This window comes from Peromyscus eremicus, chromosome 23, assembly GCF_949786415.1.
Source record: "Peromyscus eremicus chromosome 23, PerEre_H2_v1, whole genome shotgun sequence".
NCBI classification, from domain to species: Eukaryota; Metazoa; Chordata; class Mammalia; order Rodentia; family Cricetidae; genus Peromyscus; species Peromyscus eremicus.
The window spans coordinates 31,503,938-31,531,778 of record NC_081438.1 but is presented as its reverse complement, the minus strand read 5'-3'; the positions used below and the strand labels follow the sequence as shown (position 1 = coordinate 31,531,778).

The window sequence follows — 27,841 nt, the reverse complement described above, 5'->3', positions numbered from 1 at the left end:
AAGACCCAGGGCCAAGCAGGCCGTACCACTGGAGACAGCCGGGCAGTGTGGACAGCCTGCAGGGTGGTCTATTAGGGATGCCTCAGGCTCTGCCTCCCAGGCCTCTGCTCAACCTCTTGGAATCTTACCCCAAGTACAGGAACCAGGCCACACTGGCCAGGGACAACACAGGACACCAGACAGCACACGAGGACTCGATGTTTCATTTAAAGTGGCCCTCAGCGTGCTTTGCTGGCTCAACAGCCTCTTGCTGTATCTCTCTGGAAAGATGGCGACTACCAGAACAAGCTGATGGCTGGAGAGAGCTGTTCTCAGCCCTGCCCAGCCTCAAGGGCTCAGGGATGAGAAGAGCACAGAGCAGGCTTGCTGGTATAGCTTGGAATCATGACGACCACAGTGTTCACATGACAGCCTCCATGTGCAGGATCTTCAGGGCCTCCGAGATCTGGGTGCTGGTGTCAATCTGGCCGTACATGCCCACCAGGAAGGCTCGGTGCAGCAGCACAGCCGCGTGCTCTACGGAAGAGTCCAAGTCAGACGGCTCTGGGCCAGCAGCGCCTCCCCGGGCAGCAGGTGGGCGCTGGGGAGGGGGTGGTGGCTCACCTTGGCAGAGCAGGGTGTACTCGGGCAAGTTCCTGAGGGCCGTCTGTACCACCTCGAAGTCCCGGCTGCCCAGGCAGTACATGAAGGTGGGCAGGAAGTCGGCAGCGATGCTGCAAGAGATGTGCTCAAGTGGGTACTGCCCCACGGCCCAGGTGCCCAGGAGTCCAGGCTAGGCCCCAGTCTCCCCAGTCTGCACTGGCCTCCCATGGTCTGGCTCAGCTAGCTGGGGGTGACAGAGCCCTAGATTGGGGCTTTACTCACCTGGGGTTGTTCTGGATGGAGCGCAGCGCGAGGCTGAAGGCCAGGTTGCGGCAAGACTCCTCCGCTGAGCTCATCAGCCGCTGCAAGTTGGTCTGTTCAGGTGGGAGAGGAGTGTCACCAGGCAACCAGAGAGACTCAGCCTAACGGCAACTGCAGGGCCTATTCCCAAGGTGCCACTGGGGCCGCGCAAACTGGTTCGCACAGCAGCAGGATGAGTGCCACCCTCTAGATCCCGACTTGAGCTCACCGAGAAGAAGCCCAGGACCTCAGGCCTCCGCCGTGACATCTCATCTATGTCGCTCAGAGTCTCGAGCACATCTGAGGGCAAAGGACCAGGATGGGGAGTCTAGGAGGATCTAGGGGAACCTCCTTTCTGCCCCAAGCAAACCAGAGACAGAGACAGTCCCCAGGCATCCCAGTCCTCCAGAGGCTCCCCAAGATCCACCAAGCACCATGCGCCATGCTCGTGGTTGTCCTGACCCTACACCCTCCTCCTCTGGTCTCCAGGGAGGACTTGGCAAGTGGTTCACCAGTGTGGCCAGGATATCTGGAGCAGCCCCTTCTACAAAACGCCTGCTTCTCCTCTGAAGACTGACAGTCCTACCAGCCACCCTGCTGGGTCTTCTTTAAGCAGTTCAATGCTTTCAGGGGTCCACTGTGCCATCTGAACAAACAGCACCGTGCACCCAGGGTGGTCTAGGAGCAGCTGGCTCACTCACCCTCAACAGCCTGGCCCCGGGAGAGCCTCTTCATGTGCGGAGCCACGTCAGCCACAGTCAGTGGGGTGGAGAGGGAGACGCTGACTAAGGGTAGGGAGCCGGCTGAACGCTCATCTGTGAAAGGTTAGTCCGGGTTAGGCAATGGCTGAACACCAATGGCTCAGCCAGACCCCCAGTCTCCATGGAAAGACTACCCATCCCAGAGGTACGCTGGCCACTACCCAGGATGCAACAGTGCTTGGTACATGTGGTGGTCACAGGGTTGAGGGTTGTCATGTGGAAGGTGGCATTCAGGATGCTGGGCCACCCTGGGACACAGCAATGCTTTCCTTATATCTACAGCCAGCCTAGGAGCACTCTCTTGCTTCTGCCCTCAAGGGGCCACTGCACTTGGGAGACTGATGTCTGGACAGTGTGTCCTCTATGAAACACCTTCTGTGTGCTTTCAGACAGCCTGGCCAGTCCACGTGGCCAGCACAGGCAGCCGAGCGTGGCCACGATCACCGATCACCGAGCCTCCAGGCATCCCTGGCTGAGTCATTGCTCATTTGCTAGTGATCATGTCAGCAGAGGGGAGAGCCCTCCCTGCCTGTGGGGCCTGTGCTACCACCAAGCAAGCAAGGTGAAAGACCTTGACCTGAGGTCCAGCCTGCTCAGGAAGCACACAGGAAGCATCCAGAAGGTTAATGTCTGACATGGAAGCAGAATCTAACGTTCCCACAGGGCGGTTCTGTTCAGTCAGCTTGGTCACAGCACCACCCACGCACATGCACGAGACAGGTGAGGCTTCGGGGCTCAGCTAGACCTACCAGAACCCTTCCTGCACTCCACCCCAGAGTGTCCCCTCACCTTCGCCTTCCTCATCCAGGCCTTGGTCCGTTCTCCCGTCCCGGCTGGGCAGGCTGAGCCCTGCCAGTAAAGACTTCAACATCACCAGGTCACTGTTGTCAAAGGACAGGTCACTGTGGAGAGAGCGTGGGTTCAGGGCAGTGGTTCTCAACCCGTGGGTCGCGACCCCTCTAGCAAACCTCTATCTCCAAAACTATTTACGAATCACAGCAGTAGCAAAATCACAGCTGTGAAGTAGCAATGAAAATGATTGTACGGCTGGGGGTCACCCCAGCATGAGGAACTGTATTAAAGGGTCACAGCGTTGGGAAGGTGGAGAACCACCACTGCTCTAGAGCGCAGGCCGGGAAGAATGGCAGGTGAGGAAAAGCAGCAGGGCAGGAAGGACTGTCTGGGGTGAGGTCTGTGGAAAATGGAGAGGTAGGGAGGAGGGGTGAGTGAGGAGGAGCACGTGGGGATGAGGATGAGGGCTGCAGTTCACCAGGACACTCATGTCTGGACTGTCCCTCCTGGCTCAGGTGTGGGACTCACTGGAGGGGCCCTGCGTGCTTCTGCAGGAAGGCCACGGCTGCTGCTGCACTGCAGGACACATACTTGTGGACGAACTGCACGAACTTGCTGATGAAGGGGGCCAGGTGGCGGGAGGACTTCCGGTAGTTCTGTAGAGAAGCAGAGCCACCAGAGGCTCCTTAGACCCTCTACATGACATGTGACCCCCATGACAGCCTCAGCCCAAGCCAGGCTGACTGGGGCCTGGAGCTTTGGCTTATAGATTTTGTTGTATGAGTGTTCTGCCTGAATGTATGTCTGTGCACATGGGTGTCTGGTACCCAGAGTTCAGAAGAGGTGACAGATCCCCTGGAACTGGAGTTTCAAATGGTTGTGAGCCACCATGTGGGTGCTGGGAACCAAACCTAGGTCCTCTGCAAGAGCAGACAGTGCTCTCTAATCACTGAGCCCCAGCTCCAGCCCCTGGGCTTTTTTTCCTTTCTTTTTCTTTTTCTTTTCTTTTCTTTTCTTTTTTTTTTTTTTGAGATGGTCTAACCTATATATAGCCTCACAACATTATAGCCAAGGCTAGTCTAGAACTTGCAACCCTCCTGCCTCAGCCACCCAAATGCTATTTGCAGTTATGTGCTGCTGCTACACCTGGCTGGCTTGGCTTCTGTCTTTGTAGTATCACAGCAAAGATGTATAGCCTAGGGCATGTCATGCCAACCAACAGCACACAACGGGGCTTAGCACCAAGGGTCTAGAATGTGGAGTTCCCCAAGCAGGGGATGCTGGGGCTTAGGAGCCTCATTACAGAGCTGGTCTCCAGACAGTGGAGGCAGAAGCAAATGGAGGGTGGCCTGGCTTTGGCCCTCGCTCCAGGTTCTCCTATAGGAGAAGAAGGAAGTTAAGCAAAGACAAGAGGGGGCATGGGAGGATGTCTGGGCTGAGGAATGTGAGGATGACCTGCCTGGCACCCACCAGGAGCAGCCGGATAAAGGAGCGCAGGCAGTCCCACAGCGCCCCCTGGTGCTCGCTCTGGAAGACACGCGGCTGCAGCAGCTCCAAGATACCCAGCACATGCAGGAAGAAGGCCAGGTGGTTCTGCTGGCGGAACTCCTGGAAGTTCAGGTGTGTGCGGCCATGCAGGAGGGCTGCAATCATGGGCAGGTGCCTGGGGACCAAGAGAAGGGTACTCTTGGTCACGTCTTCCCACCAGATACCCCCAACCCCACGGTGTGCCCACTGCTGCGGGAGTAAGCACCTCAGCAGCAGGATGGGGTGAGCCACAGCCAGCTTCCGACAGGCCATGTTGGCATCAGCCACTCTGCTCTCAGAAGACCGGGAGTCACTGGTGTCTGCCAGGAGCGTGATGAAGCGATGGATGAGCCCGTCCAGCTAGGGGGAGGGAAGACATGAGGGAGAATACTTGTCCATGCACTGTTTGAATTCTCCCATCCCACTCACAGCCCTGGACACCACGCAGCAGTAGCATGCTCAGCATGGACTTTTGGAGATCACACCACACAGGCAGGACCTCATGTGGCCTCTCACGCAGCAAAACTTCTGAGGATGCAAACTGATCACCCTGCTGAGGTACAGTGGAGCTGGCCAGGATGTGTAGGAGGCAGGCGGGTTCAGGGACACTCTGGAGGTGACAGGGCACTAGGGCACTCCCCTCCTGATGGAGGCCATGGTGTCCATATTACACAACACATATGTGCCACCTCCTGTCTGTCCACCGTCTGAGCTCAAAGCGGGGAGGGCAGTGGAAAGCATCCCTAGGCATCCAGGCGGCTCTTCAGGGAAGAGCCTACCACAGCACACCTCACGGCTCCAGTGAGGTCAGGTGAGGCTGATGGCACAGCCCTCGCTCCTCCTGCTCAGGGTCTGTGGGCTACATGACTACAGCAGGCTGTGTCCCTCACCTTGCAGATGCTGCTGCTGGTGGCACCTTCACTTTGCAGAAGGACCTCGGGCACTGGCACCCGGACCTCCGGCCGCTGTAAGTACAGCTGCAGTAGCAGGTCTCGGCAGCGCTGGCCCAGCACGCTGAAAGCGGAGGGCAGAGGGACTGGGTGACTGGGGTGATGTGGCCAGGGCAGGGCCATGTGCTGAAGGAGCCACTCTCAAGTGAGAGCACTCATCTACAGCAAGGGGACAGAGCGGGGACTCAGGTACCTGTCCCCCCATTGCTGAATGCAGCTGGTCAGGTGCTCCGTCACTTTTCCGACACTCTCATTGCCACGGCAGCAGCTAAGCAGCAGGGGCAGCCGGGTCTGGATGAGGGTGCGTGCAGCACTGTCCCCATCCTGGCTCCTGGTCTCTGCCTCAGAGAGGATCAGCTCCACCAGGCTGAGCAGCTCTGGGCCCTGGACATGAAGCACCAGCTCCTCCCGCCGCTTCTGTAATCAGGTGGCCACAGGTCAACCCCAGGACATGCAGCCACCACCCACAGGTTTGGACTAACTCCCTGAGACCTGCCTGTGGAGTGCGTTGGTCCCGGCCCTGCCAGATCCGGGGAACATGGATGCAGGCCCAGAGGAAGTCCAGGGAGGCTGAGGGGTCGAGCCTGGAGGAAGCAAGCACAGCCAGGGCAAACTTCTTGAAAAGGGCCTCTGTAGCGGGCCACCGCTGTCCTTCTGAGGAGTCCCTGGTGCACAATGGCCAGACAACAGGGGTCTCCCTGACCCACACACTCCCAGGTCCTGTGTTTGTGATGGTTCCCACGAGAAAACTCAAGCACAGGTTGTGCCCACATTATGGGCCTGTCACAGCCAAGGGGCCACAAGGCTGGATGGGCAGCTTCTCACAGCCCCTCTGCCTCCCGTACCATGGCATGGACTTAAACCAAATTCTCCACAGGTGAAAATGTGGTAAGAAGGTAGGAGAGGCTGGACTGTCTACCCCCTGGTGAGGGGCTGGGCACCAAAAGCAGGCTCTTGGCCCAGCAGTTGAGGGCATGCAGGTGTCCTAAGGCACTGAGCACCCAGGAGGCCCTCAGGAGATGCTTACTGCCCTGAAGCCAGGTGCGGGGACATAACTCACGGCTCCAGGGGTTAGGGTTGACTCACCTCTGCTCCCGGCTCTTGCCTAGCAGGACACGGATGCAGCGGTGTAGTGTGGCCCAGCTGGCCTGGTGTGTGAGGAGGGCCAGTAGGTAGGGGCGGAAAGACAGCACCTGGGCACTTATGTGGCCTTTACCCTGGGAAGAAAGAGGTTGGGATGGTCTCAATGGGGTCCAGGGACAACCAGTTCTGATGAGTCATGTCAACTCACCATGTTCTGGTGGGGTCGCCCCAGAAACAGCAGCAAAGGGCCAGGCCTGGCACCATCTCATCTCCGCCATGCAGGGCAGGCCCCGGGTTCTGCCCATCTTGTCCGTCTTCCCCTGGGCAAGGGCCGGGCTTAAGTGACACTGCGCAGCCAATACCCTTCTACCTTCTCATCTTCCCCACACCTCTGACTGGCCTGGGCTCCTCAGATTTTAGGGTGTGGTGAAACTGTCCCACCCTCACCTCTACTCCAGCCCCAGTCCCAGACATGGCTGCCAACGTCGATCCAAAGAGACACACACTACCGGGGTCAGGAAGCCCAGACCTGGCGAACCCCGCCCCTCCTCTGGGGGCTAAAAGACCCGAAGTCTGGAGTGGCAGCACTGTTGGAGGGCGCTGGGCCATGTCCCGGTCACCTTTCTTCGTGAGAAGAGCAGCTTCCTCTGAAGGTCAGGACAACTACTGACCACTTCCGGGTCCAGTGTCTCCAGCCAGTCCACAAGCAGCCCCGACGCTGGCCCCAGGCGCACAGTCTCTGTGCTGTAGGACAGAGAGATCAGAACAGAGAGCAGGCTGCAGAGCCACCACCCTCCCACCCCCTGGCCACACCCCTACCTACCCGGTACCCTCCGCGTCCTGCTTGCCAGGGCCCAGGAGCTCATCCTTCTCCTGCAGCAGCAGGGAGCTCACCAGCACGATGGGCGTGGAGGCCGAGCTCGGGCAGGAGGCCTCTGAGGTGGCCGAGAAAAGGGCCGTCAGCAGCTCTTCCAAGTGAGGGGAGCGCACCGCGATGAGGCCACGGAGGACTGTGGGGCAGGAGGCTGGCTGATGAGCCGAGTAGGCCAACAACTGGGGTTCCCCAAGGCAGACACACACCTCAAGAGGTTCCACGTGGGGAACAGCGGGGAGGGGACAAGACTGGGCTTGGTGGTACCTTTGCTGATGAGCTCAGGCTCCACAGCGCACTTCTCCCCGGACCTTAAGGTAGCAATGACGGCCTGCACGGTGGAGCTGGCCATCTCCAGGTCATGTCGGAAGCTCAGGGCCTCAGCCAGGTGCTGCAGCCCACTGCCCACTGTGAGCAAAGGGGCAATCCATGTGACCAATACCATGGCTCTGGTTTGCCCACACACTCTGGGGTGTTAGGGTCCCTTGCCACTCTTCCAGCACAGACCCCAGGTCCCTTAGTCATGCAGAGGAGCCCAAATCGGAGAGGCTGCCTCTCTGAAGGCCTGGCTCCACCACATTAACACCAACCTGCCCCGCCCATCCGCTTCCCTCAGCATGCTCACCATCACTGATCCTGCGTCTTGCCGAGTATCTGGTAGCAAACAACTTGAGCTGGGCCTGCAAGGGCCCATCCTCCACAGCGGGACTGTCCAGCCACTGCAGGATCTGCATAAGCACTTTAAGGAAGAGCGAGGAGAAGCCAGTGTCCTGAGGGACAGCACGCTGTGGGAACAGCCAGCGTATGTTAGCACGTGGGCACAGGGCTGCAACAGCCCTGACTTGGGAGCAGCCTGTGACCCAGTACTGGAAGCCCAGTGCCAGAGCCAGGACCCAACATCATCCCACTTGCCACTCAATGCCAGGGCGACCTTGAAGGAGTTTAAAGACCTGTCCCTTGGGGAGGTGCCCTCCACTAACAACTCATACTGTGGAGAAGAAAGACAGGTGTGCACACATACACAACACACACACACAGATGCACTCACATGCACATGCACATGCACACAGGGCACACCCAGACCAGTCTGTGGACAGGATGAGAGACCTCACTCATTCACCCTCCGCTACAGGACCCCCCACCCCTGCCCCCGCTCCTGCCCCTAGGTAGCTGGCCTTTATGTATTTAGGGACAGGGACTCTAGGCCTGCTGGGGGACAGCATTGGGCCCGAGTTTGGGTTGGGGAGATGCCCAAGGCTGTCTGCAGTAGGCAGAGTCCATGCGTTCTGGGCCACCGGTCTCCCGCTGCCCTTCCCTCCCACCAGCTCGTGTGCCAGAGTACCTGGTACTGATAGAGCTGGCGCATCAGTGGACAGGAAAGGAAGTGGCTGTGGTGCATAGCCAGAGCTAGAGTGCCACCATGCGGGGAGCTCAGCAGGGTGGCCATGGCCTGCAGGAGACGCACTGTGATGCCTGGCACCTCGGGGTTCCCCTGGCGAACACGAGCCAACTCTTGGCCCAGGGCTTGCTGCAGGGCCAGGGCGAGGGGGCGTGGGCTGGAGCTCTGCCACCGTGGGTCGGGGCTCAGTGGGAAGATCTGAAAGCAGAAGGTGTGGGGAGTGCGGAAGCCCTGTACCCCTGGGCTCCCATGTATATCACTTCTCAAGTCCAGCTGATTTGGGCTCATCTGCATGACTAAGGGACCTGGGGTCTGTGCTGGAAGAGTGGCAAGGGACCCTAACACCCCAGGAGTTGCTGTGAAGGTCAGAGGTATTTAGAGCCCACGGGGCCTAGGTGGGAACCCAGAGCCAGACTTTACACTGGGAGCACGGCAAGTGAGCACAAGGTAAGTATGCAGCAGTGGTCAGACACATGCCACGAGAGATGGGAAGGGCATACATGTGCAGGGGGTGCTGCTGGGGGACCCCCATATCACAGCCCTTTTACCTGTAGGAAGATGCCTGCCAAGTCGTCCTCAGGGCCGAGCACTGGGACCTGTGTGCCTGCCCGAGTCCTGCCCTGGCCTGGTGGGGGCTCAGGGCTGCTTTCTGGCTTAGGAGCCTCTGTGCTGTCTGCAGAGAAACAGGAAGCATGTGGCCTCAAAACTTTCTGACCAGCTCCTGGCCCCGGTCCTGCTGGGGCCCACGTGAAAGATAGATCCAGAAGAAGAGCCCCACTAGCTGGAGGCTGGCACTAGCAAGGGAACAGCATGCTGGCCAAAAGAAGTTCAGCCAGGACAGTAACATGGTGGTGGTGGAGCTGGGGGGCGGGGGAGGGAGGAGTTACCTCTGCGGGGTGGCAGGGAGGCGGTGAGTAGTGAGTGGAAGGTCTGGCCTCCGGAAGCACCTCTCTCATGCTGTACCTCAACCAGGTGGGCCATGTAATCTGCAAAACAGCAGCCAATGGACCACTGGGGGTGGGTGAAGCCAGCCTGCCTTCCCACAGAACACAGGACCAGGGGCTGCCATACCACACCCAGCAAGCTCTCCTAAAGCCGCAGGAGCTGGGCGGGTGGTGGTGGTGGCGCACACCTTTAATCCCAGCACTGGGAGGGAGAGGCAGGTGGATCTCTGAGTTGGAGGCCAGCCTGGTCTACAGAGTGAGCTCCAGGACAGCCAGGGCTACACAGAGAAACCCTGTCTTGGGAAAAAAAAAAACCAAGACTGCAGGAACTGAGCTACGATTCCCAGCAAAGGACCTAGGCTGGTTCCCTCCAGCCTCAAAGTCAGTCATGATGGGGGCAGTAAAGTCTCAGAGTTCCAGTACCTGCCACAAGTGTAGATGCCCACCCGACCTGACCACCACACAGTCCAGCCCCACAGGGATGCTGCCAGCCTCATGGCCCCCAGGGCTTCTTACTCTTGTCCATGATGTTCTGCTCCAGGGTCTGGGGGTCCTGGGCCACTGCCTGGTCCAGGTACTGCAGCAGCTTGCTCATGCTGGACACGGGGATGCCAAAGGACTGTACAAAGAGCAGCAGCTGCTGGGGCTCCAGGTCCTGCAGGGCTGTGGGCAAGGCACGCTCAGCTGCCCACTGGGCCATCCAGATCCGTCCCCAGCCCCAGCCCAGCAAGGGTAGCCCTGAGACACCCCATCACAGGGCCCGGCACTGCCGATTTCTACCACATGCAGTCCACTGAGGCATCTATTAGGTAGGAGACACGATGTCGCCGAAGTCCCTATGGCTCACTGGAGTCCTGACTCTTTGATACATCTTTCACTGGGCTTTCCAAGTTCACCCGGTCACTTAAGGTTTCCCTCCATGCCTGGGGTCAGACTGGAAGACCCAAGCTGGGCACATGTGCAGCCCCTGCTGGGATTCTCCTCCGCCCACTGCAGCTTGCCTATAGCCCACATGCCCTCTAAGGACTAACCCAAGAGCCCTGACCCTATCTCTTGTGCCTCTAGAGACGAGGTTTTTTATAGCCATGTCTTCCCCAGGCCTGGTCCCGGAGCCCTCAGAGTTGCCGGAAGGTGTGACAGGAGCCGGTTCAGGCTCCCAGGCAGCGGGTGAGAGGCCGCCTCTTCCCAAGCCCAGCCTTGCTATACCAGCATCCACTAGCCGGGGAACCTCAGAACGGATCATCCGCAGCTTCAGCCAGTCGGGCAGCAGCAGGGCCTCCTCAGAGGTGTCCACCAGGAAGGCTGTGGGCAGGGGCTTCTTCTCAGGAAACCAGATGTCCAGCAACTCATGGAACTCGTCATCACCAGCTTCAGAGAAGATACAGGGAACATCGGTATCACCTGAGGAGCCACGAACCCACGAAGGGCTGTACTTTTTACCGTGGGAAGCTGAGGTTGTAGGGAAACAGAGAAGACTCAAACGCAGATGAGGACTGACAGCGCACTGGGCACATGACTTCACGTCACCTGTCTGCTGTGCGGTGGCCTACAGTATCCTGGGTTTGCGGGTGAAACGTGACTTCTTGCCTGAGGTCACCATACTTGCACTCATGTGACCACAGGACCTCAGCACAAGCTGCCTGTCCTCACAGTACCTTTAGCCTTGGGCTCTGTAGAGCCCCAGGGACCCAACAAGATGAGACATCATGGTCAGCCTTCCCTGCTATCCTTCCTCAGGGCAACATGATGGACACACCAGAGATGACCACCTCTCCCCCAGTATGGCAGTGGAGCCCACCCACATGCCCTGTAATTCATCCTGTACCCTTTCCACTCTCTTAGGCATAATTGGGCACCTGTGTGGAAGCTGCCCCAGTGAGCAGAATAAGAGGGAAGGCCACTGGCCAGAGGTGTTTCAGCCAGCCTGGGTTTAGCAGGCTCCGGACTTGGCTACTGAGTTCCCAGGCCACTCTACAGGCCCCCGGGGATGATGGGAGCTCGACTGTACACGAGACACTCAGATGAGCAGGGAGGGCACACTCACACCACACTCAGCAGCTGCGGTGCAGTGGGCAAGGGCACACCCAAGCTAGTCCAGAGGGCTCTTCCCAGGCCATCCAAACTACAAGCTGAGTTAGAGAAGCCCAGGACAGCTGTGCAATGGTATCTATCACACACCTTTACTCCCAGAACTCAGGAGGCAGAGGCAGGTAGATCTCTGTGAGTTCAAGGCCAGCTTGGTCTACAGAGCAAGTTCCAGGACAGCCAAGGCTACACAGAGAAACCCTGTCTTGAAAAACAAATGAACAGAAAAGCCCAGGACAGACTGCTTACCACAGGGTGGGCCCAGTGTCAGCAGGATGACCATGGCATGGACCACAAGGATGTGCATGGTGGCCGTCTCCCCACTGGTCCAGCGCAGGAACACTTGGTCCTGAGACTCTGACTGTGAGAGGTGGCAGAGGGGTGGGCATCAGGTGGCTTAGAGGGTAGGACTGACCATGGTGTGACAGTGTACCCACCCTGTGCCCGGCTGCAGCGTCAGCCCCTACAGAGCTTATCCCCTACCTACAGACTGCCTCAGTCCACCTCATCCCCTCCTCACTCCCTGAAGACCACCCCTCCCCTCCCCCGGCTCTGAACGCCCTGTCCCACGGGCTGGGTTGCTGACCCACGTGGCCCTCACCCAACTGTAGACCTCCTCGCCCTCCTTGCTCTTGCGCATGCGCCGCACATAGCGGGAGAACACGGACAGCAGGGCACTGAGGACAGCGTCGGATGCAGTGCTGCAGGAGGGCTTCGAGAAGAGGTGTGCCATGATGGTGGAGCGCTCCACCACCAACCGGGCCACATCCTGAGTGGGGATAAGGGCTGTCAGAAACTCCAGAGATTCTGGTCATGAGTGGCCCAACCTTCTGCTCGTGAGCCCAACAGCCAGCCACAATGTTGGGGACACTGAGCCATCTGGCCCTGCCCGAGTTCCCTCACCAGGGCCAGGTCACTGTGTGGGCCCTGCTCCTCCACTGGTGTATGCTGGGACAGGTAGATGAGGTAGGCGCTGATGGTCTGGGGGTCAGTCTCCATGTGGATGGCCTGGGGAGGGTGGGCAGATGTCTGAGATGGGTCCTGGGGGAGCGTGCAACCGCCTCTTCCTCCCAGGACTGGCCTTGCCCACTCCGTACCTGTTGTAGAGCCAGGGCAGTGGTGGTCCTCACGCTGTCAAACAGGGGCAGCCTGGGCAGGTCCCGCAGCAGCCACTGGTAGCCCTGCAGCGCGTCTGCCTCCCCTACGTCTTCCTCCATGGGGGGCTCTTTCTCCTCCTTGTCACGAAGGCCACCCTCTGAGAGCACCAGTGACAAGCCCTGCAGGTACACACACATGCAGAGCTAAGAATGCCTACCCTGGTATGCAGCACACCCACCCTGCTCGCAGAAACATGCCTGTCTCCTCACGCCCCGCACGGAGACACAGCAGCTCCTGGGTGAGGAGATTCGCCAGCTCGCTGCTGTCACCATATTCGAGGAGAATAGAAACATGAGCTGAGCTCTTCAAACTCCTTACTTGCTTTTGGAGACAGGTCTGACTCTTAGCCCAGGCTGGTCTCAAATTCACTATGTAACCGACTGGCCTGGAAATTCCCGCCTCAGCATCCTGAATGCTGACATTACTGGGTTGTCCGTCACACCCAGCGCAAAACATTTGCTCAAAGCTTTTTTCTGTGGTGCTAGTGATGGACTAGAGAGCCTGAGCCTCAGCTCAGTGCCCTGCACAACTTTACTCTAGATATGACAAGCTGCAGTTTGTTCAACCACTGTCATAGTATGTCACCATCCAGGGAAGGAGCCACAGACAAGAGACAAGGGCTTCAGTTCTTGCAGATCAGTGGCACTGTACCTTCTGCCCATGCAAATTAAGAAAGAAGTCTAGGAGAGCCAAGTGGCTATCCAATACACACACAGAGAGCCAGGCTGTGGCTCAGTGGTAGAGCACCTGCCTAGAATCCCCCAGTGAGGGGCTGGGGTGTGACTCAGTGGTAGAGCACCTGCCTAGAGTCCCCCAGTGAGGGGCTGGGGTGTGGCTCAGTGGTAGAGCACCTGCCTAGAATCCCCCAGTGAGGGGCTGGGGTGTGGCTCAGTGGTAGAGGCCCTGCCGATAATCTCTCAGTGGGGGGCTGGGGGCAAACTTAATGGTACAGCACTTAACCAGCACGTGTGAGACTGTTAATCCCCAGGACCCACCCCCGCCACAGCAAGTCTCTCACACACCCGGCCACACTCACCTTCATGGCCAACACCCTGGAGGCCACCTGTGAGGAGCCCAGACGCCGGAGGAAGTAGTCAAGCACCTCACATGTGGTCTGCTCATCTGCTTTAGGGCCCAGTAGCAGATCCTGCAGGCGGCCCAGCAGCTGCCGCTGTTTCTGCTGCCTCTGTGGACCGAGAAGAACTGTCAGGGCCACTGCTTGGGTAAGTCTGGTGGGGTAGAGAGCTGCGCACCCATACCTGTCGCTTCTTGGCCTTCTGCTCCCGGCTTTCGCCCTCCTCCTCCTCCTCCCCTGAGGCAGTGGCATCAGCGGCATCGTGCAGCAGGAACTCGCATAGGCACTGCACAGGCAGCACGTCCAGCGAGCCTTCGCTGGACTGCACCAGATCCGCGAGCCATGGCATGGACTGTGAGGAGGCCTGTGTGGGCAGCAGGGAGACAGCTCACCAACAGAGGCCAGGCACTGTGACCTGAGTCCTCTGGGATGCAGATGCTCACGTGTGCCCTCTGCAGGGCAAGTGGCAACCTGCAGCAGTCTGTGTGCATCTGAACCACCCTGGTGCCTGTGCACCAGCAGCATGCACGGACACAGTGCATCCTGACACACTCTGCCCTTGGGAAGACCTCTGGAACCTTCTTGGCCTGTGGCCCCCTCCACCAGTCTCAAGGCAGGACTTACTTGGCGCTGGATGATGTGCAGGAGGAAGTCGGGGTTACGGCTGCGGCACAACAGGTGTCCAAGGCGCAGTGACTGGTTGAGGGCCTTCACCTGGTCCAGGATGTGAGGGGGTGGCCTCCGGGGAGGGCCTCTGTGTGTCATGGGGGACACAAGAGTCAGAAGGCCACACATAAAACACTGAGTGCAAGCATAGGATAGCCACGCGTGTCCAGCTCTGCTTCCAAGGGGTGGACACCTCAGCTAACCCCAGCACCCTAAGGCCTAATCCCAGAGATCCACACCACGTGGGGCAGAGTGGACAGCTCAAGGTCAGCTCTGCCTGCTCCTCATCCGCCTTCCCCCACACCTGGGACCGGGACAAGGAGGGTGGCATACTGGGGGTCCAGGCTGGTTAGCTGGGACAGGAGGAGGCTACTGCTCTCGGTGATGGTCTGCTTGGTGGAGGCGGCAGCCAGGTGGCCCTCGAAGGCCAGGATCTCCTGCTTCTCCCGCTGAGAGATCTGCAGCTCACGGTTGATCATCTCCGTCCGCGTCTCCTCGTCCGTCAGCGTGCACGGTGGGTACGAGTAGTTACTGCAGACCAAACATGCAGGCCTAGTACCCACCCCTGCACATGGCACCCAGCATGCAATGCTCAGGGTCAGGCACACAAGGCTGCTGTTGCAGGAGCACAACCCAAGCGCCAGGCCCACAAGAACGCTGTCAGTTAAGCCTGTTAACTGCAGGCTCTGGGAACCCAGTACAGCCACTTCACACAGCACGACAGCCACCTTCAGCATGGAACCTAGCTAGTGTCAGACTTCCAGTGTCGAGGACACCTGCTCTGCCACACTATGTGACACCATACCACACCTCATGGGACCCTTGTTCATTATGGAAGCCCCACAGAGACACACAGGTTTCTGTGAGGCACAAACACTCCCCTTTCTTTTACTTGCTCAAAAATTTGTCTCCTTGAGGAGTCCCTTCCACAAGGTCCCATGTCCCATGCCCCAGGCATAAACCACACACCCAGTATCCTACACCACAGCCACACATCTGTTCCTCAATGCCATGGCTATACACATACCGGTCCAAATGTCACAATCACACACCTGGTCCTCAATATCATGGCCACACACAAGCCTGACCCTACAATGTCATGTCCTTAGGCTATGACCTAAGGCCACTGCTGTGTGTGGTGCCCGCCTGGCTGGGCTGGACCTGTTACAGCAGCAGTCCTGACCTGACCCATACGGGCTTCAACACAAGAACGAAGAGGCTCCATGGACTGTGCTAACCACTGTGCAGGTCACCATGGCTGCGGACCTGCTGCACTCCCCAAGCCCACATGCGCTCCACCCCCATCTGCCTGGTCTGCCCTCTTCCCTGTCTGCAGTGTGCCAGCTGCCCAGCTTGTGTGCACAGGTCCTACCACCCTGCCCATGGGCCCACAGTGATGGCTAGAACCACACTGCCAAGCCTCAGTAAAGGAGCTGAGACCAATGAACCAAACTTGGCTTCAGAAACTGCACACAAGGAGGCAGACACCAGGGAGGCGACATAAATAATATTCCTCTGTGCAGCCCCGCCCTGGGATGAAGGATGCTCACCCACTTACTTGGTCATCACCATCTCCATGAGCATCTTCAGGGTGGGATACTCCTCCCACGCAGCCAGGCCTAGGGAAGGAAACAGGAGCTTGCCACCCACGGCATTTTCACCGGCCTCACCTGTACCCCAGCTGGCACCTTGCTAGGCTCTGGCCCATGCCCTCTCTCCCACGGCCAGGACAACTCACCGATGTTCTCTGGGTTGAAGGCAGCAACAACCAGCAGTAGGGGCCAGGCCTTCCAGTAGAGGGTGGAGATGGCAAGGTTTGGGGGCTGATACCTGGAAGGTAGGGACATTGACAGTGTGAGCTCAGCTCCCTGCCAGGCCAGGCCAGTTCTGTGCCCTAGAACCCAAGCAAAAAGTCAGACATGCTGCGCGGTGGTGGCACATGCCTTTAACCCCAGCACTCGGGAGGCAGAGGCAGGCGGATCTCTGAGTTTGAGGCCAGCCTGCTCTACAGAATGAGTTCCAGGACAGCCAGGGCTACACAGAGAAACCCTGTCTTGAAAAACCAAAAAAAAAAAAAAGAAAGAAAAAGAAAAGAAAAGAAAAGATAAAGCAAAAAGAAAGAAAAGGCCCCAAAGTCAGGAGAAGGAACAGTGGTTAGCACCTGTGGGTACTGGAAGCCAGCTCCGGGCCAACCTGCTGGGAGCAGGGCTGCAGCCTTACCCCGGTGGTAGCTGGATATTCTCAGGGTGGTGGTAGGTGCACAGGTTCAGAACCGCATCGATCAGCTGAATCCGCTCCACCTTCAGGACTTCCACATCTGAAACCCAAAGGGCCTGGGTTCCAGAGTCTGGCCCAGCCCTCAGCGGGCAGTGGGGAGTAAGCGGGAAGAGAGCCCGGGACTTTGCTCCAGGCGAGGCGTGTGTGTGACTGGTACCACAGCATGTGGGCCAAACCAGGGAAACCCGACAGCAGCCACTCGGCCCTCCCCGGGGGTTTGAGGAGCGTGCTGTGAGAACCCAGAATCGGAAGCACCATGCTCAGGATCATTCCACTTCCCCCAGAGAGGGGAGGACAGCCAAGTCGCTGCCTGGTCCACCGTGTGGGAACGTGGGTGAACTGAGAGCCTGCCAGGGCACAGGGGGACCACTAGGTCCTCAATCTGGGTCCCCAACCTCCCAGACAGCAGGCACAGCTGCACAGAGGGTGTGGGATCCAGCTGGGATGTGGCACTCAGGGCTTTGTGGCGTGACGGGCAGAGCACCAGGGTGTTACCGTCAGCTTGCACAGCTGCAGCTCGCTTCACCAGGTGGTCGGCCAGCTCCATGGCATCTGCAGGGCCAAGAGGCAGCTCTCGGGACAGTCCAATGACCAGGATCCTCATCAGCGTGTCCTCCAGAATGGGAACCTCTGAGCAGAGGCGCAGGAAAAAACTGCAGGTGATGTTGGGAGACGGGTGGTGAGGGCCACTAGGGCCTCCTCTGGCCAGTGGCCAGACTCCAGGCCATCGTCCACGGATGTCACTTCGTTAGTCTAGTGGCCCGTGCAGGGGATGCACCCTAGATCCTGGCCTTTAACGGCTAGGGAGAGAGTGGGAGACCACTGCCTCCTCCACCGATGGTCACTCACTCGTAAGTGCATGGACAGCAGGCTGCATACAACCCCTGGAAAGCAGCTTGGAAATGTAGCAGTGAGGGTAGGAAGAGTGCTTGGGGTACAACTGGACAGCAGCGTCTACTAGCTGGACTGGGTGGCAGGAGGGGAGAGGCAGAAACGCAGGTGACCAGCGGGTCAGAGGGGACAGCAAATCAGCCAAGGAAGGGCACACTGGGAGTGGGAGGGGCTGCCTGGGGGTGTGGCCAGGGAATGGAGAAGAGGCAGGAATTTGGGGCAGACTCCTCTGCAGGTGAAGAACAGGACAGGATTTGCAGGGTAGACCTACCCGCCTAGCATCTGCTCAGCAGGTGCCCCAGGCTGCCCCGCCCACCCCAGGCTGCCCTCCCTGCCCGCCCCAGACTGTGTTCTCACTTGCGGTCGCTCTCTGGTGGCCAGTTGTCCCACTTGTAGTAGGTCTCGGGCTGCTCGGTGAAGAGCACCTTGTGGAGGCTGCAGGGACAGGGACAGGGTAGTCAGGATACAGCTGGGAAGGGCATCTCCACCCCAACAGTGCCCACAGGGACAACGCTGGCAAAAGCTGCTGATGGAAAAGTGCTTGGAGCTTCCTAACTGTGAGCCGCCTGCCCACAGTGGCCACTAGTGACCAAGCGAGGCTGAAAGGGACTCTGAGGAGTGGAGACCCACACGTGGCTCTCATGCTCAGGATCCTTCTGTTGTCAAGTGTCGGGGCTCTAAGGGTCTGCAGTCAGTGGCTGCAGCAGAGGTTACAAGCTCCTACCCGAAGAGGCGCCCAAGTAGTTGGCACTGTGAAGCTGAAAGATGGCCTGATTCTTACCAATGCACATAGTCCTTGGGGGCAAGTTTGCTGATGGAGGGGACGACAGTGTGAAGCCACCATACTGCGTCACGCTGGATGGCTGCAATCTGGTTCTGGAACGTACGTAGCACCTCGAGGTCTAGGGAGGTGAGCAGGTTCATGGGTGCTCTGCAGCCATGGCCTCAAGCAGGCCAAGCCACTATGGAGACCACCCCTGCTCCCTGTTATGGACATCCCACCCCGCTCTGGGGCTCAAAAATCAACAGGATGTCTGCAGTGAACAGGTTCCAAGCACAGACCCAGCCAGATTTCCTCTAGAAACCATGCTGACTAACCGCCCGCCCCGCCACTTCAGTCTCAGGAGTCATCTCAGCTTCAGGAACGCACAATTACTCAAGGCTTGGTTCTATGTCCTCGTCTGAAGACCCCCAGCCCAGCAGGGTCTTACTTCTCTTCTCTCCTTTGTCCCAGGCGATGCCAGCCTCTTTCACCTGCGCTGTGATGCCCAGCATCATGGACACGGCCAGCACATCCGTGATGTGAACCACAAACCGTTCCTACAGGCATACAGAGCAGCAAGGCTGGCAAGACCAACCACGGCCCTCCCACAGGTCCCACACGGCATAGGGACACGTGTGTGCATGTGCACAGCAGACACGGACACACAGGCGACACAGCGAGGGAGCCAGCATGTCCCCACATCTAGAGACCACCGCGTTAGGATAAGAGCTAGCAGAAGCAGGTCTTGGGGTCCCGGAGTTGGCCAGGCTAAGCCAGGTCCTGATCAAGATACTAGGAAAGGACTCAACCCACAGAGCTAGACAAAATCCTCTCCCCAACGGCAGACTGCCACCACGGTGGACTGCCATCCTGCCTAGGGCCCTGGAGATCCCCCAGACTCCCTGCTTCGTTCTGCTCAGGGCGCCTCCTCCCATCTCTTGCTCTGCACCCCCAATCAAGCAGACCTCTTACTAGGGTGCCCTGTCCATCCTCCCGGTCACTCCACGGTCCTGCCAGCTGCAGCTCCCCAGCTTGGTCAGGCCCTCCCCATCCTTATGAGGGATGGAGCAACACTGCTGACCTCACACTTGATGTGTGGACCACTGAGCCCATGTCTGCACACAAGCCTGGCACGTGGCCATCCCTATATATCAAGGTAATCCTGCCAGGGCCAGGAAACTTCCAAAGTGGGAGGTGGTAAGCAGGGGCCCCATGGCACCTTAAATTCCATTTCCAGGTACTGGGGCTCCTTGCGCTCTTGCATGAGCCCCAGGCAGAAAGCTTGGAAGTTGATCTCATGCTTGGTCTGCTTGATGATCTCTCGCAGCAGAGCCCTTGAGGCACGGAGGTAATCATCCTTATTGGTCAGCAGATCCTGGAACACCATGGCTAGGAACTGAGGCAGAGAGAAGCCACAAGGAGCTGGGGTCAATGGCCATCCATCCAGGTACACGCCTCGGCCATACCCCCATCAACCTGGCAGGATCTCACTGGGACCAGTAGAAAGCCTTTGCCAGGAGAACAGAACCCCCCAAAAACTAAGCAGGTAATGTGGTAGGATTGTGTAAGGTCCCACAGCACATCCTGGGCTGCCTGTCCTGAGAGGAGGGGCCAGTCTTCCCTTTGTGGGTGTAAACTACTCTCCTGGTAGTTGGCAAGAGGGGGGCCAGTCCTTTCTGACCAGGGAAAAGGTTAACTGGCAAGATGGGGATGAGGATGCTGCACAGACCAGATACCTCAGCCCATCCCACCTGACCCACCTGGGCTCAAAGAATACCAAACACCTTCCTTGGTCCACAACTACCCAATTATCTTAAAAAACACTGAGCTAAGAAGGCAACCATCAGGCATTGCCAGATGCTAGCGCAGTACCTAACAGCTTGGCTCCTGCTAAGTGTAACAGTGCTTCTTGGGTCTAGAGAGACGCCAGACCTGACAACCACGAGCTAGGACTCCAGGCCAGGGCTGGAGGTCTGTGGAGATGCCTGCTTGGTTTAGAGAGACCCCCAACCAAGGAGGCTGCACCAAGCTGGAGCTGGGCAGCTGGGAGGCTCACTCAACACCCAATCTCCCTCCTCCACAGCGTTAGCTCACAGGATGGTTTAGAAACTAGGAGCCAACGGGTCTTCCCACCCGAAGCCAGGAGTTCATCCCTGTGCAGTTCTACAAGGCCCCAGCCTCATCTAGACATAAGTCCAGGGGCTGGTAAGTGTCCCCACCTTGGGTGCCAGCTCAGAGCTGTGCTGCAGCACAGTGTAGAGAATCTGCATGTTGTTGGGGTTGCGAGCATTGGAAAGCTCGTTGAAGATCACAAACTTGATGGTGGTACCCAGGTTGTCCTTGTGTGCATTCAGCAGCTCCCTGGACACAAGAGCCAAGCAGGTGAGAGGGCACAGGCCAGGCCGCCCCTGCTGTCCACTGGCATGTCTCACCGCCCACTGCCCCAGCCGGCCACGTACCTAATGCAGAGCATATAGTGGTTGAGGAGCACCTTGGGCTTGAGGCGGATCTTGATCAGGTGAGAGATGGCATCCATGTCTTCTGGGCCATGGGAGTTGCAGTTCATGCACACAGACATCAACAGGTCCTGTGCTGGCCTGGTTAACTGCAGGGAGGCCAGGAAGGCCATTGAGCATGCAACCACAACTGCCTAGACCCCCAATAAGACCCCTCATGAACGGTTTTACCGACACAGCACACCTTGGGGTTCTGCAGCCACATCTCTAGCCGCTGCACGGCCAGCAGCCGCACCTCCTTGTAGCCACAGGTGGCTGTGAGCAGCCGCAGGAGGTTCCTGGACACGTTATCGATGGGCTGGCGCCGGTTCAGCTGGTCACGAAGCATGTCCAGAACATACTCTTCTACGCTCTCTGTGAGTTCATCGTACCTAGGCCAGAGGGGGGAAAGGGAGGCCAGGAAGGATGCCAGCTCCGGTGCCCCCACTTTCGTCTCCTGAGACTGGGGCTGTCAGCACACCTACCTTGGCATGAGCTGCCCCTCCTGCTCAGGACTCAGTTTCTCCTCAGCAATCAGCAGTTCCGTCTGACTATCCTCCTCTTCTGTCAGTGAGGGATGGGGGCTGCTGCCTGCAAGCACCGTGGGAGCCAATAGGTGCCTTCTCCCGAGGATGTGGAGGGTGGTGTCCTCAGCCCCCACCCAACACCCTGACCTCTCTTACCTGCACCAAGGTCACCTCCACTACGCGCCCCCTCCCCCTGCAGCAGCACACTCTTTGGGGGCATCTTGGTGTTGAAGGCTGTCTGGATGTTATCCACGAAGGTGCGGCAGTGAGGGCTGTCCACCCAGATGCGCTCACCCAGCGAGTCCTCAATGTACACCTACAGTGAGTCATGTGTGGACCCTGCCTGACGCTGGCCCGGCACCCAGAGCAGGGGCATCCAAGAGGCCCTGGTCAACACCCATGGAGGAGGGATAGCATATTGGGGACCTCCATTCACTTCCTCTTGTATTGGTCTCCAGTACCCTCCCTTCCACAAGGCTCTGCTCAATGAGTCCCTGGAGGGATGACTCACCTTCACGAAGATCTCAGGCCAGTTCTCATCCTCCTCATACGCGGCCATGAGAAGGTTGCAGGCCAGTACCGACACTAGGCTGTTCCCTTTGGCCTTGAAGTTGACAGAGGCATCCCTCCGTAAGAGGCTGCACAGGGCCTGCAAGGAAGGCAAAGTTACAGCTGTCACGAGGCGCCTCACACCACACAGAGACAGCGGCAGGTCCAGGGAGGGTCGGGAGGGCAGGCTGCCAGCCAGTCTCACCTCAATGACACCCTCCGTGGCGAAGATGTTGGGCTTGATCTTGGCCAGGTACATGAGGCTCAGGTAGAGCGTGCTATCAGGTTTGGCCCGGGTCACCTTCAGCTGCTTCACTGCCCCACACAGCACTCCCTCTATCCTGTCATCATTGCCCTCCAGCTCAGCAGCTTCGATCTCGTCCAGCAGCACGGTGGGAAGAACTGACCACACAGGAGGATCACATTAGAGCAGGGCTGGGAGCAGAGGTCACACCCAGAGCCACAGGGGTGAGCAGACAACTAGAGGCTACGCAGATGGACCTCACCAGCACATGGAGGCTCTGAGCTCCCAGGAACCACACACCTGGGGTTAGGGTTAGTGCCTTTCTTCCCAACCCATGGCCTCACAAATGGTAGGCAGGTGCTCTACCACTGAGCCACACCCCAGTCCCTCACTGGGGGATTCTAGGCAGGTGTTCTACCACTGAGCCACACTCCAGCCCCTCACTGGAGGATTCTAGGCAGGAGCTCTCCCACTAAGTCACACCCCAGGCCCTCACTGGAGGATTCTAGGCAGGTGCTCTACCACTGAGCCACACTCCTGCCCCTCACTGGGGGATTCTAGGCAGGTGTTCTACCACTGAGTCACACCCCAGCCCCTCACTGGAGGATTCTAGGCAGGTGCTCTACCACTGAGCCACACTCCTGCCCCTCACTAGGGAATTCTAGGCAGGTGCTCTACCACTGAGCCACACCCTAGCCCCTCACTGGGGGATTCTAGGCAGGTGCTCTACCACTTAGCTATACTCATAATCTTCAATTTACTTTTTACTGTGAGACAAGGTCTTGCTAAATGGCTGAGGCTTACCAGCTTCAGTCTCTCAAGCAGTTGAAGTGATGAACCTACACCACCACACCTGGCTACCCTCTGAGCCTTTCAAATGACGGCTCAATAGCAAGGGGTAATGTAGCTTTCTGAGCTACAGCTTCATTAAAGTCTGCAGGACAGGATGCTTGTCCTTCTGGCTCTCACACAGAAGCCTCCTGCTCTGAGCAGGCATGCAGACAGTGGTGTTTGCTACTGGAGTGCTAGGTGCTCAGAGGCTGACACAGAGCTAGGGTGACAGGTCTATGCTACAGGCATCATGGAGCTGTTATGAGTCACCGAGCGGGGCTGGGCTATAGTTCAGTGGTAACACACTTGCCTTGTGTGCATCAGGACCTCGGCTCAATCCTGGCACTGTCAAAGAAGTCACTGATGAGTGACAAAAAGGAGGGGAAGGTTAAACAGCTACACAACCATGAGTGCTAGTAGGAGCAACAGGCCAGTGGGCGTAGTTATCTCTTCGGTACTTTTGGGACCTGTTTTCCCCCTGGAAAATGGCACCAAAATGCTCCCCATCCCTGAGGGAGAAACAGTGTGCAAAAGATCTCCTCCCACTGAGAACCAGGCTAGGACCACCTGGGGGCCACCACACCTGGTGCACCTCCCCCAGCAGGACAGTGCTGTTACAGAGGAGCATGCCACAGACATGCCGGAACAGTGATGGAAGGATGAGCCCTGAGCAGTGCGGGGCTGGGAGGTGCATCTGCGGGCAATGTCAGGAAGCAAACCCACAGGGAGCCAAGAGCTCATCACATCCATTCCTGCAGAAGACCCTGCTGTGCTAACAGAACCAGGCGGGAAGTGGCCCCAGTGGGCACTGGGGTGATGGACAGGATGAGGGAAGCTCTCTGGGGAAGTCATCAGTCTGACCTTACCTTCAATGGGTACCACAGACGGCTCTTTAATCGAGGGAGAAATGGCTCGTTTTTCTGCAACTGCAGCCTCCGCCAGACGTCCCAGGGCACTCAACGGGGGAGTGGAGGACAGCTTGGGGCGTTTAGTAAGGCCAGTCAGCGCGGAGGCACCAGTCAGAGAAGCTGAGGCATCTCTCTTGCGCTCTGAAGGCAGCCCAGAAGGGGCTGGCTTCAGCAGCGTGGAGGCTGTCTTTGATTCGTTGGCCTGCCCCTTGGACCCCAGAGCGATGAAGTCTCCAGGGGGAGGATGTCCTGCAGAAGAAAGAACACCCACCTCTGTGATACCCACCCTCAGAGCAGATGAACGAGACCCAGAGGAGACAAAAGTTGAGCCTGAGATTGCTCTGCAAGACCCTGGCAGAGCCCGTGGTGGCTGACAGTGCCGACTAGAAACTAAACCATCTCTAATTCACAAGTACCGGTCTACTTAATTCTCAATGGGTTTCTTCAAAAGGAGTGTGAACCTCACTTTACAAATAGACACGGAGGTTAGGTCATGCGTCCAGGGTCACAGCGTGACCAAGGAGAAACTCCAGGACCCCAGCCTACATCATCCGGCCTCAGAGTCTGTGATTCTGGTCCATGTCCCCGGTGCTTCAGCAGAGCATGAATGGCTTTGTCCCTCAAGAGCCCCCAGGGCAGCTACGTCTGCAGGAACCCTGGATTGGGTGACCACGTCCTGCAGGAATGCTGTGTTGGAGGACCATGCCCTACAGTACCCCTAGGTTAACTGTGTCCCGCCGCGCTCGGGGACGCACCTGAGGGCTTGGCGGCCGCGCTGGGCCTCCGTACGGTGGTGGGTTTGGCTCGGTTCATCCTGCCCGCGGCCCTGGCGCCCCTCGACGAAGCGCCGTCACCTGGGAGGAGGCGACGGGAGTCACTCGCTCGCTCAGTCATTCATCCCTCGCGCCGTGGCCACTGGGCCGAGTGCCCAGGGCCGCCCGCCGGGGTCACAGAACGGGGCCAAGCGCAGTGCACACGCGGCCGGGCGCGGAGACGGATGTCACCGCAGGGAGCGGAGCTCACTTGGGTGCCCGGACTTCTGCCCTCCTGTACACACAGCAGGACCGTAACACGGCCGCCCCGGAAGTGGAAACTGACCAGCGTTCGCTCCCAGCGCCGATTTTCCACATAACCGGAAGTAAAACAGACCCGAAAGCGAGGAAGAGAGAAGAGAGGACCGCAGAGCGGTGCACAGTGTGTGCACCGCCCCCTGGTGGCAGGAGGCTAAATAGACAGTCCCCGCGCCTGTCGGAAAGCTCCGCTAGAGGGGCATCAACTATTTGCCGCCTCTTTTTGGAGAGGAGGCTGTCCTAGCTCAAGACGTCAGAATCCTGCTTTCCTATTGGTGCAACAATGACACGCTCTGAAGTCAGGGATGCTGAGGGCCTCCTGCACTGGCCTCTAGATTTGACCCGCTTTGGGCACCTCCCTCTGCATAGAGACCAGAGCCCAAAGTCTCCCGCAGGATAATTGCGGTCAGCTTCCTACCTCCGTGGAAGTCCCAAGATCTGACTATGTTTTCTTCCCAGTGCTGAGTGCCTGGGCAGGCTGCCCAGATCCTGGGACAAGGACATAATTCCAGATCTTTCTTTGGGACCAACACGGCTCTGAGACCATGTTTATGTGTGTGTGTGTGTGTGTGTGTGTGTGTGTGTGTGTGTGTCTACATGTATATGTATGTATATACACACATTAGATAGATGGATGGATGGATGAATGGGTGGGTGGGTGGATATTCCAAGGCAGTAGAATTAGAATTGGGAGCCCAAGACCAGGCACCCTTGCTAAGCTGTCCCTGTGATGGCCAGCCTCCTTGATGCCAACAGCCCCAGAGATGTATAGTAAACGTTTGTAGGCAATGTGAAGGATGTGTGTGAACACCCTGGTACTGAGGGAGTTCCAGGCAGAGAGCGGGGCTTCAGCCCTAGGAATATGCTTCCTGACACCTGCCAATGGCCACAGTTTGGGGTCTTTCTTACTGTCACACCAGGGCTGCAATAATAACCAAAGGTCAGGACCAGCAAGATGGTTGAGTGGGTGAAGGAACTCGCACAGCAAGCCTGGTGACCCGAGTTTCATCCCCAGACACACATAAAATGGAAGGAAAGAACTCCACAAAGTTACCCTCTGACCTCCACATGTGTGCCATGGCATGCATGCCCACACAAACACACCATGCACACACATACCCACAATAACAACAAATAAAGTTTAGACTTAAAAAAAAGATGAGCCAGTGTGCACACCTTTAATCCTAGCACTCAGGAAGCAAAGGCAGGTGAGTTCGAGGCCAGCCTGGTCTACACATTGAGTTCCAGGACAGCTGGGGCCACAGAGAGAAACCCTGACTCAAAACAAAAACAAACAAACCACAAAAAAAGAAAAGTTGGTTTACTCTACTAGACCCTAGTAACAGCGTGGCCCAGCTCAGTCTCTGAGTCCTGCTGAGGACTTGCTTGGGGAAGGTTGGACAGAGAGGTCCCAGAGCCTAGGTAAGGGCGCTGGGAACAACACAGAGAAGACCTGCAGCTGCTGCGGTCTAACTGTCCCAGTGGCAGGAAGCAGCTGTCCCCATCTGCCAGCCTGGGCCCCATACTGCTGGGCCTGGCAGTGGTCAGTGTCCCCGGGGGTCCGTGGCTCCCGGCATAGGCCTAGTGTCTCCAGCTCAGCTCAGCCTGCTTTACTCACACTTACTCTCCCTCTCTCTGGTCCCAGCTTCAACGCCTGCAAAGCCTTCCTTCCCTCCCATCCCTGCTGGAACTTCATACCATGTGCGGCTCCTTATGGCATGCCAAAATAGGCCCTGCCAGGTGTCCTCCTAACAGGGCCACCTAGGAAGCTCTGGCATGTAAAGCACAGATGTCAGGCCTTCCCTAGCATCCATTCAGGGACATGGGAAGTGGGAACACCTGAGGATGAGGAAGGAATTCAGGAAGTTCAGACTTACCTTCTCAGCATCTCGCTGGGGGCCTGGGCTTCATCCTTTCTGTCAAAAGGGAAGCTAACCTCCTCCATCAGGACCACTGATGATCCCTAACCACTTCCTTGCTGGACAGCCAGCTTCCTCTCAAAAACCTTAAGCAAGTTGGCACATCTCTGCCAATGCAAACCCACCCCTTCCCCTGTGACCTGTAACCATCATCCAATCAGGGATGAAGGGCTTTTTTTGGAGGGGTGCTGTTGAGACCGGATTTCTCTGTGTAGTCCTGGCTGTCCTGAAACTCTCTCTGTAGACCAGGCTGGCCTCAAACTCACAGAGATCTGCCTGCCCCTGCCTCTTGAGTGCTGGGATTAAAGGTGTGCGCCACTATGCCAAGCTAAAAGAAGACATTTTAAAGAGACTTGTGGCCCTCTTTTTGACTGAGCCCCAAGAAGCTGGATTTCTCCCAGGAATTTCATGCTAGGAGAAGGAAAAATCTGGGACCTAGTACCAGCCAGAGGAGGATCTTGTCTCCCAAGAAGTAGATTTCACACAGTTCTGACAATTTATCTGGCCACCTTGCAGAAAAAACTGGACCTGAGAAAATGTTGGATCAGTGATGGGCAGTAACCATGCCTTGATTTGGACTGCTTAGTCCTCTGTTTAAAGGTAAGCTTCGGGACTGAGGAGATGGCTCAGCCACTAAAATACCTACAGGGCAAGCCTGAGGGCCTGAATTCAGATCCCCAGCACCCGAGTAAAAGCTAGCCCAAGAGCTTTTATGGTGGAGCTGGGTATGGTGGAGCATGTCTTTAACCCCAGGTTTCAGAAGGCAGAGGCAGAGGCAGGCTGATCTCTGAGTCTGAAGCCAGCCTGGTTTACACAGCGAGTTCCAGGCCAACCAATGAGACAAGATGGAGGGGCTAGAGAGATGACTCTGTGGATAAAGGTGCTGGTCACTAAGAGTGACCCGAGTTCAATCCCAGGACCCACCTAGTAGGAGGAGAGAACTGTCTTCTGGGGCTGGAGAGATGGCTCAGTGGTTAAGAGCGCTGGCTACTCTTGCAGAGGACCTGGGTTCAATTCCCAGCACTCACATGGCAGCTTACAATCATATGTAGAAGCCAGCTCTAAGGGATCTGATGCCCTCTTCTGACTTCCGCGGGCACCAGGCACACATGTGATGCACATGCACATATCCAGGCAAACATTCATGCACATAACATAAAATAAATATGTCTCT

General features: G+C 57.6%; 1 protein-coding gene across 1 annotated transcript; it reads right to left on the bottom strand.

Annotated features, from left to right (window-relative positions):
- Positions 1–182: 182 nt before the first annotated feature.
- Ints1 (integrator complex subunit 1) lies at positions 183–24,750 on the bottom strand. Its single transcript, XM_059249135.1, has 47 exons — positions 24,434–24,750; positions 23,637–23,927; positions 21,901–22,097; positions 21,658–21,795; positions 21,303–21,462; positions 21,105–21,210; positions 20,825–21,011; positions 20,584–20,729; positions 20,344–20,485; positions 19,344–19,520; positions 18,573–18,681; positions 18,143–18,263; positions 17,719–17,796; positions 16,966–17,123; positions 16,414–16,510; positions 15,932–16,023; positions 15,752–15,812; positions 14,527–14,724; positions 14,152–14,281; positions 13,712–13,891; positions 13,489–13,638; positions 12,392–12,571; positions 12,198–12,302; positions 11,896–12,063; positions 11,544–11,655; positions 10,416–10,577; positions 9,726–9,872; positions 9,153–9,251; positions 8,814–8,938; positions 8,209–8,463; positions 7,492–7,651; positions 7,134–7,274; positions 6,819–7,005; positions 6,616–6,739; positions 5,999–6,129; positions 5,409–5,496; positions 5,106–5,329; positions 4,853–4,976; positions 4,189–4,322; positions 3,906–4,098; positions 2,964–3,091; positions 2,433–2,545; positions 1,584–1,697; positions 1,112–1,182; positions 865–956; positions 604–713; positions 183–516 (listed from the first exon to the last, which is right to left on the bottom strand). The coding sequence occupies exons 1-47, from the start codon at positions 24,570–24,572 to the stop codon at positions 401–403; spliced, it is 6,660 nt and encodes a 2,219-aa protein (XP_059105118.1). The 5' UTR covers positions 24,573–24,750; the 3' UTR covers positions 183–400.
- Positions 24,751–27,841: the final 3,091 nt, after the last annotated feature.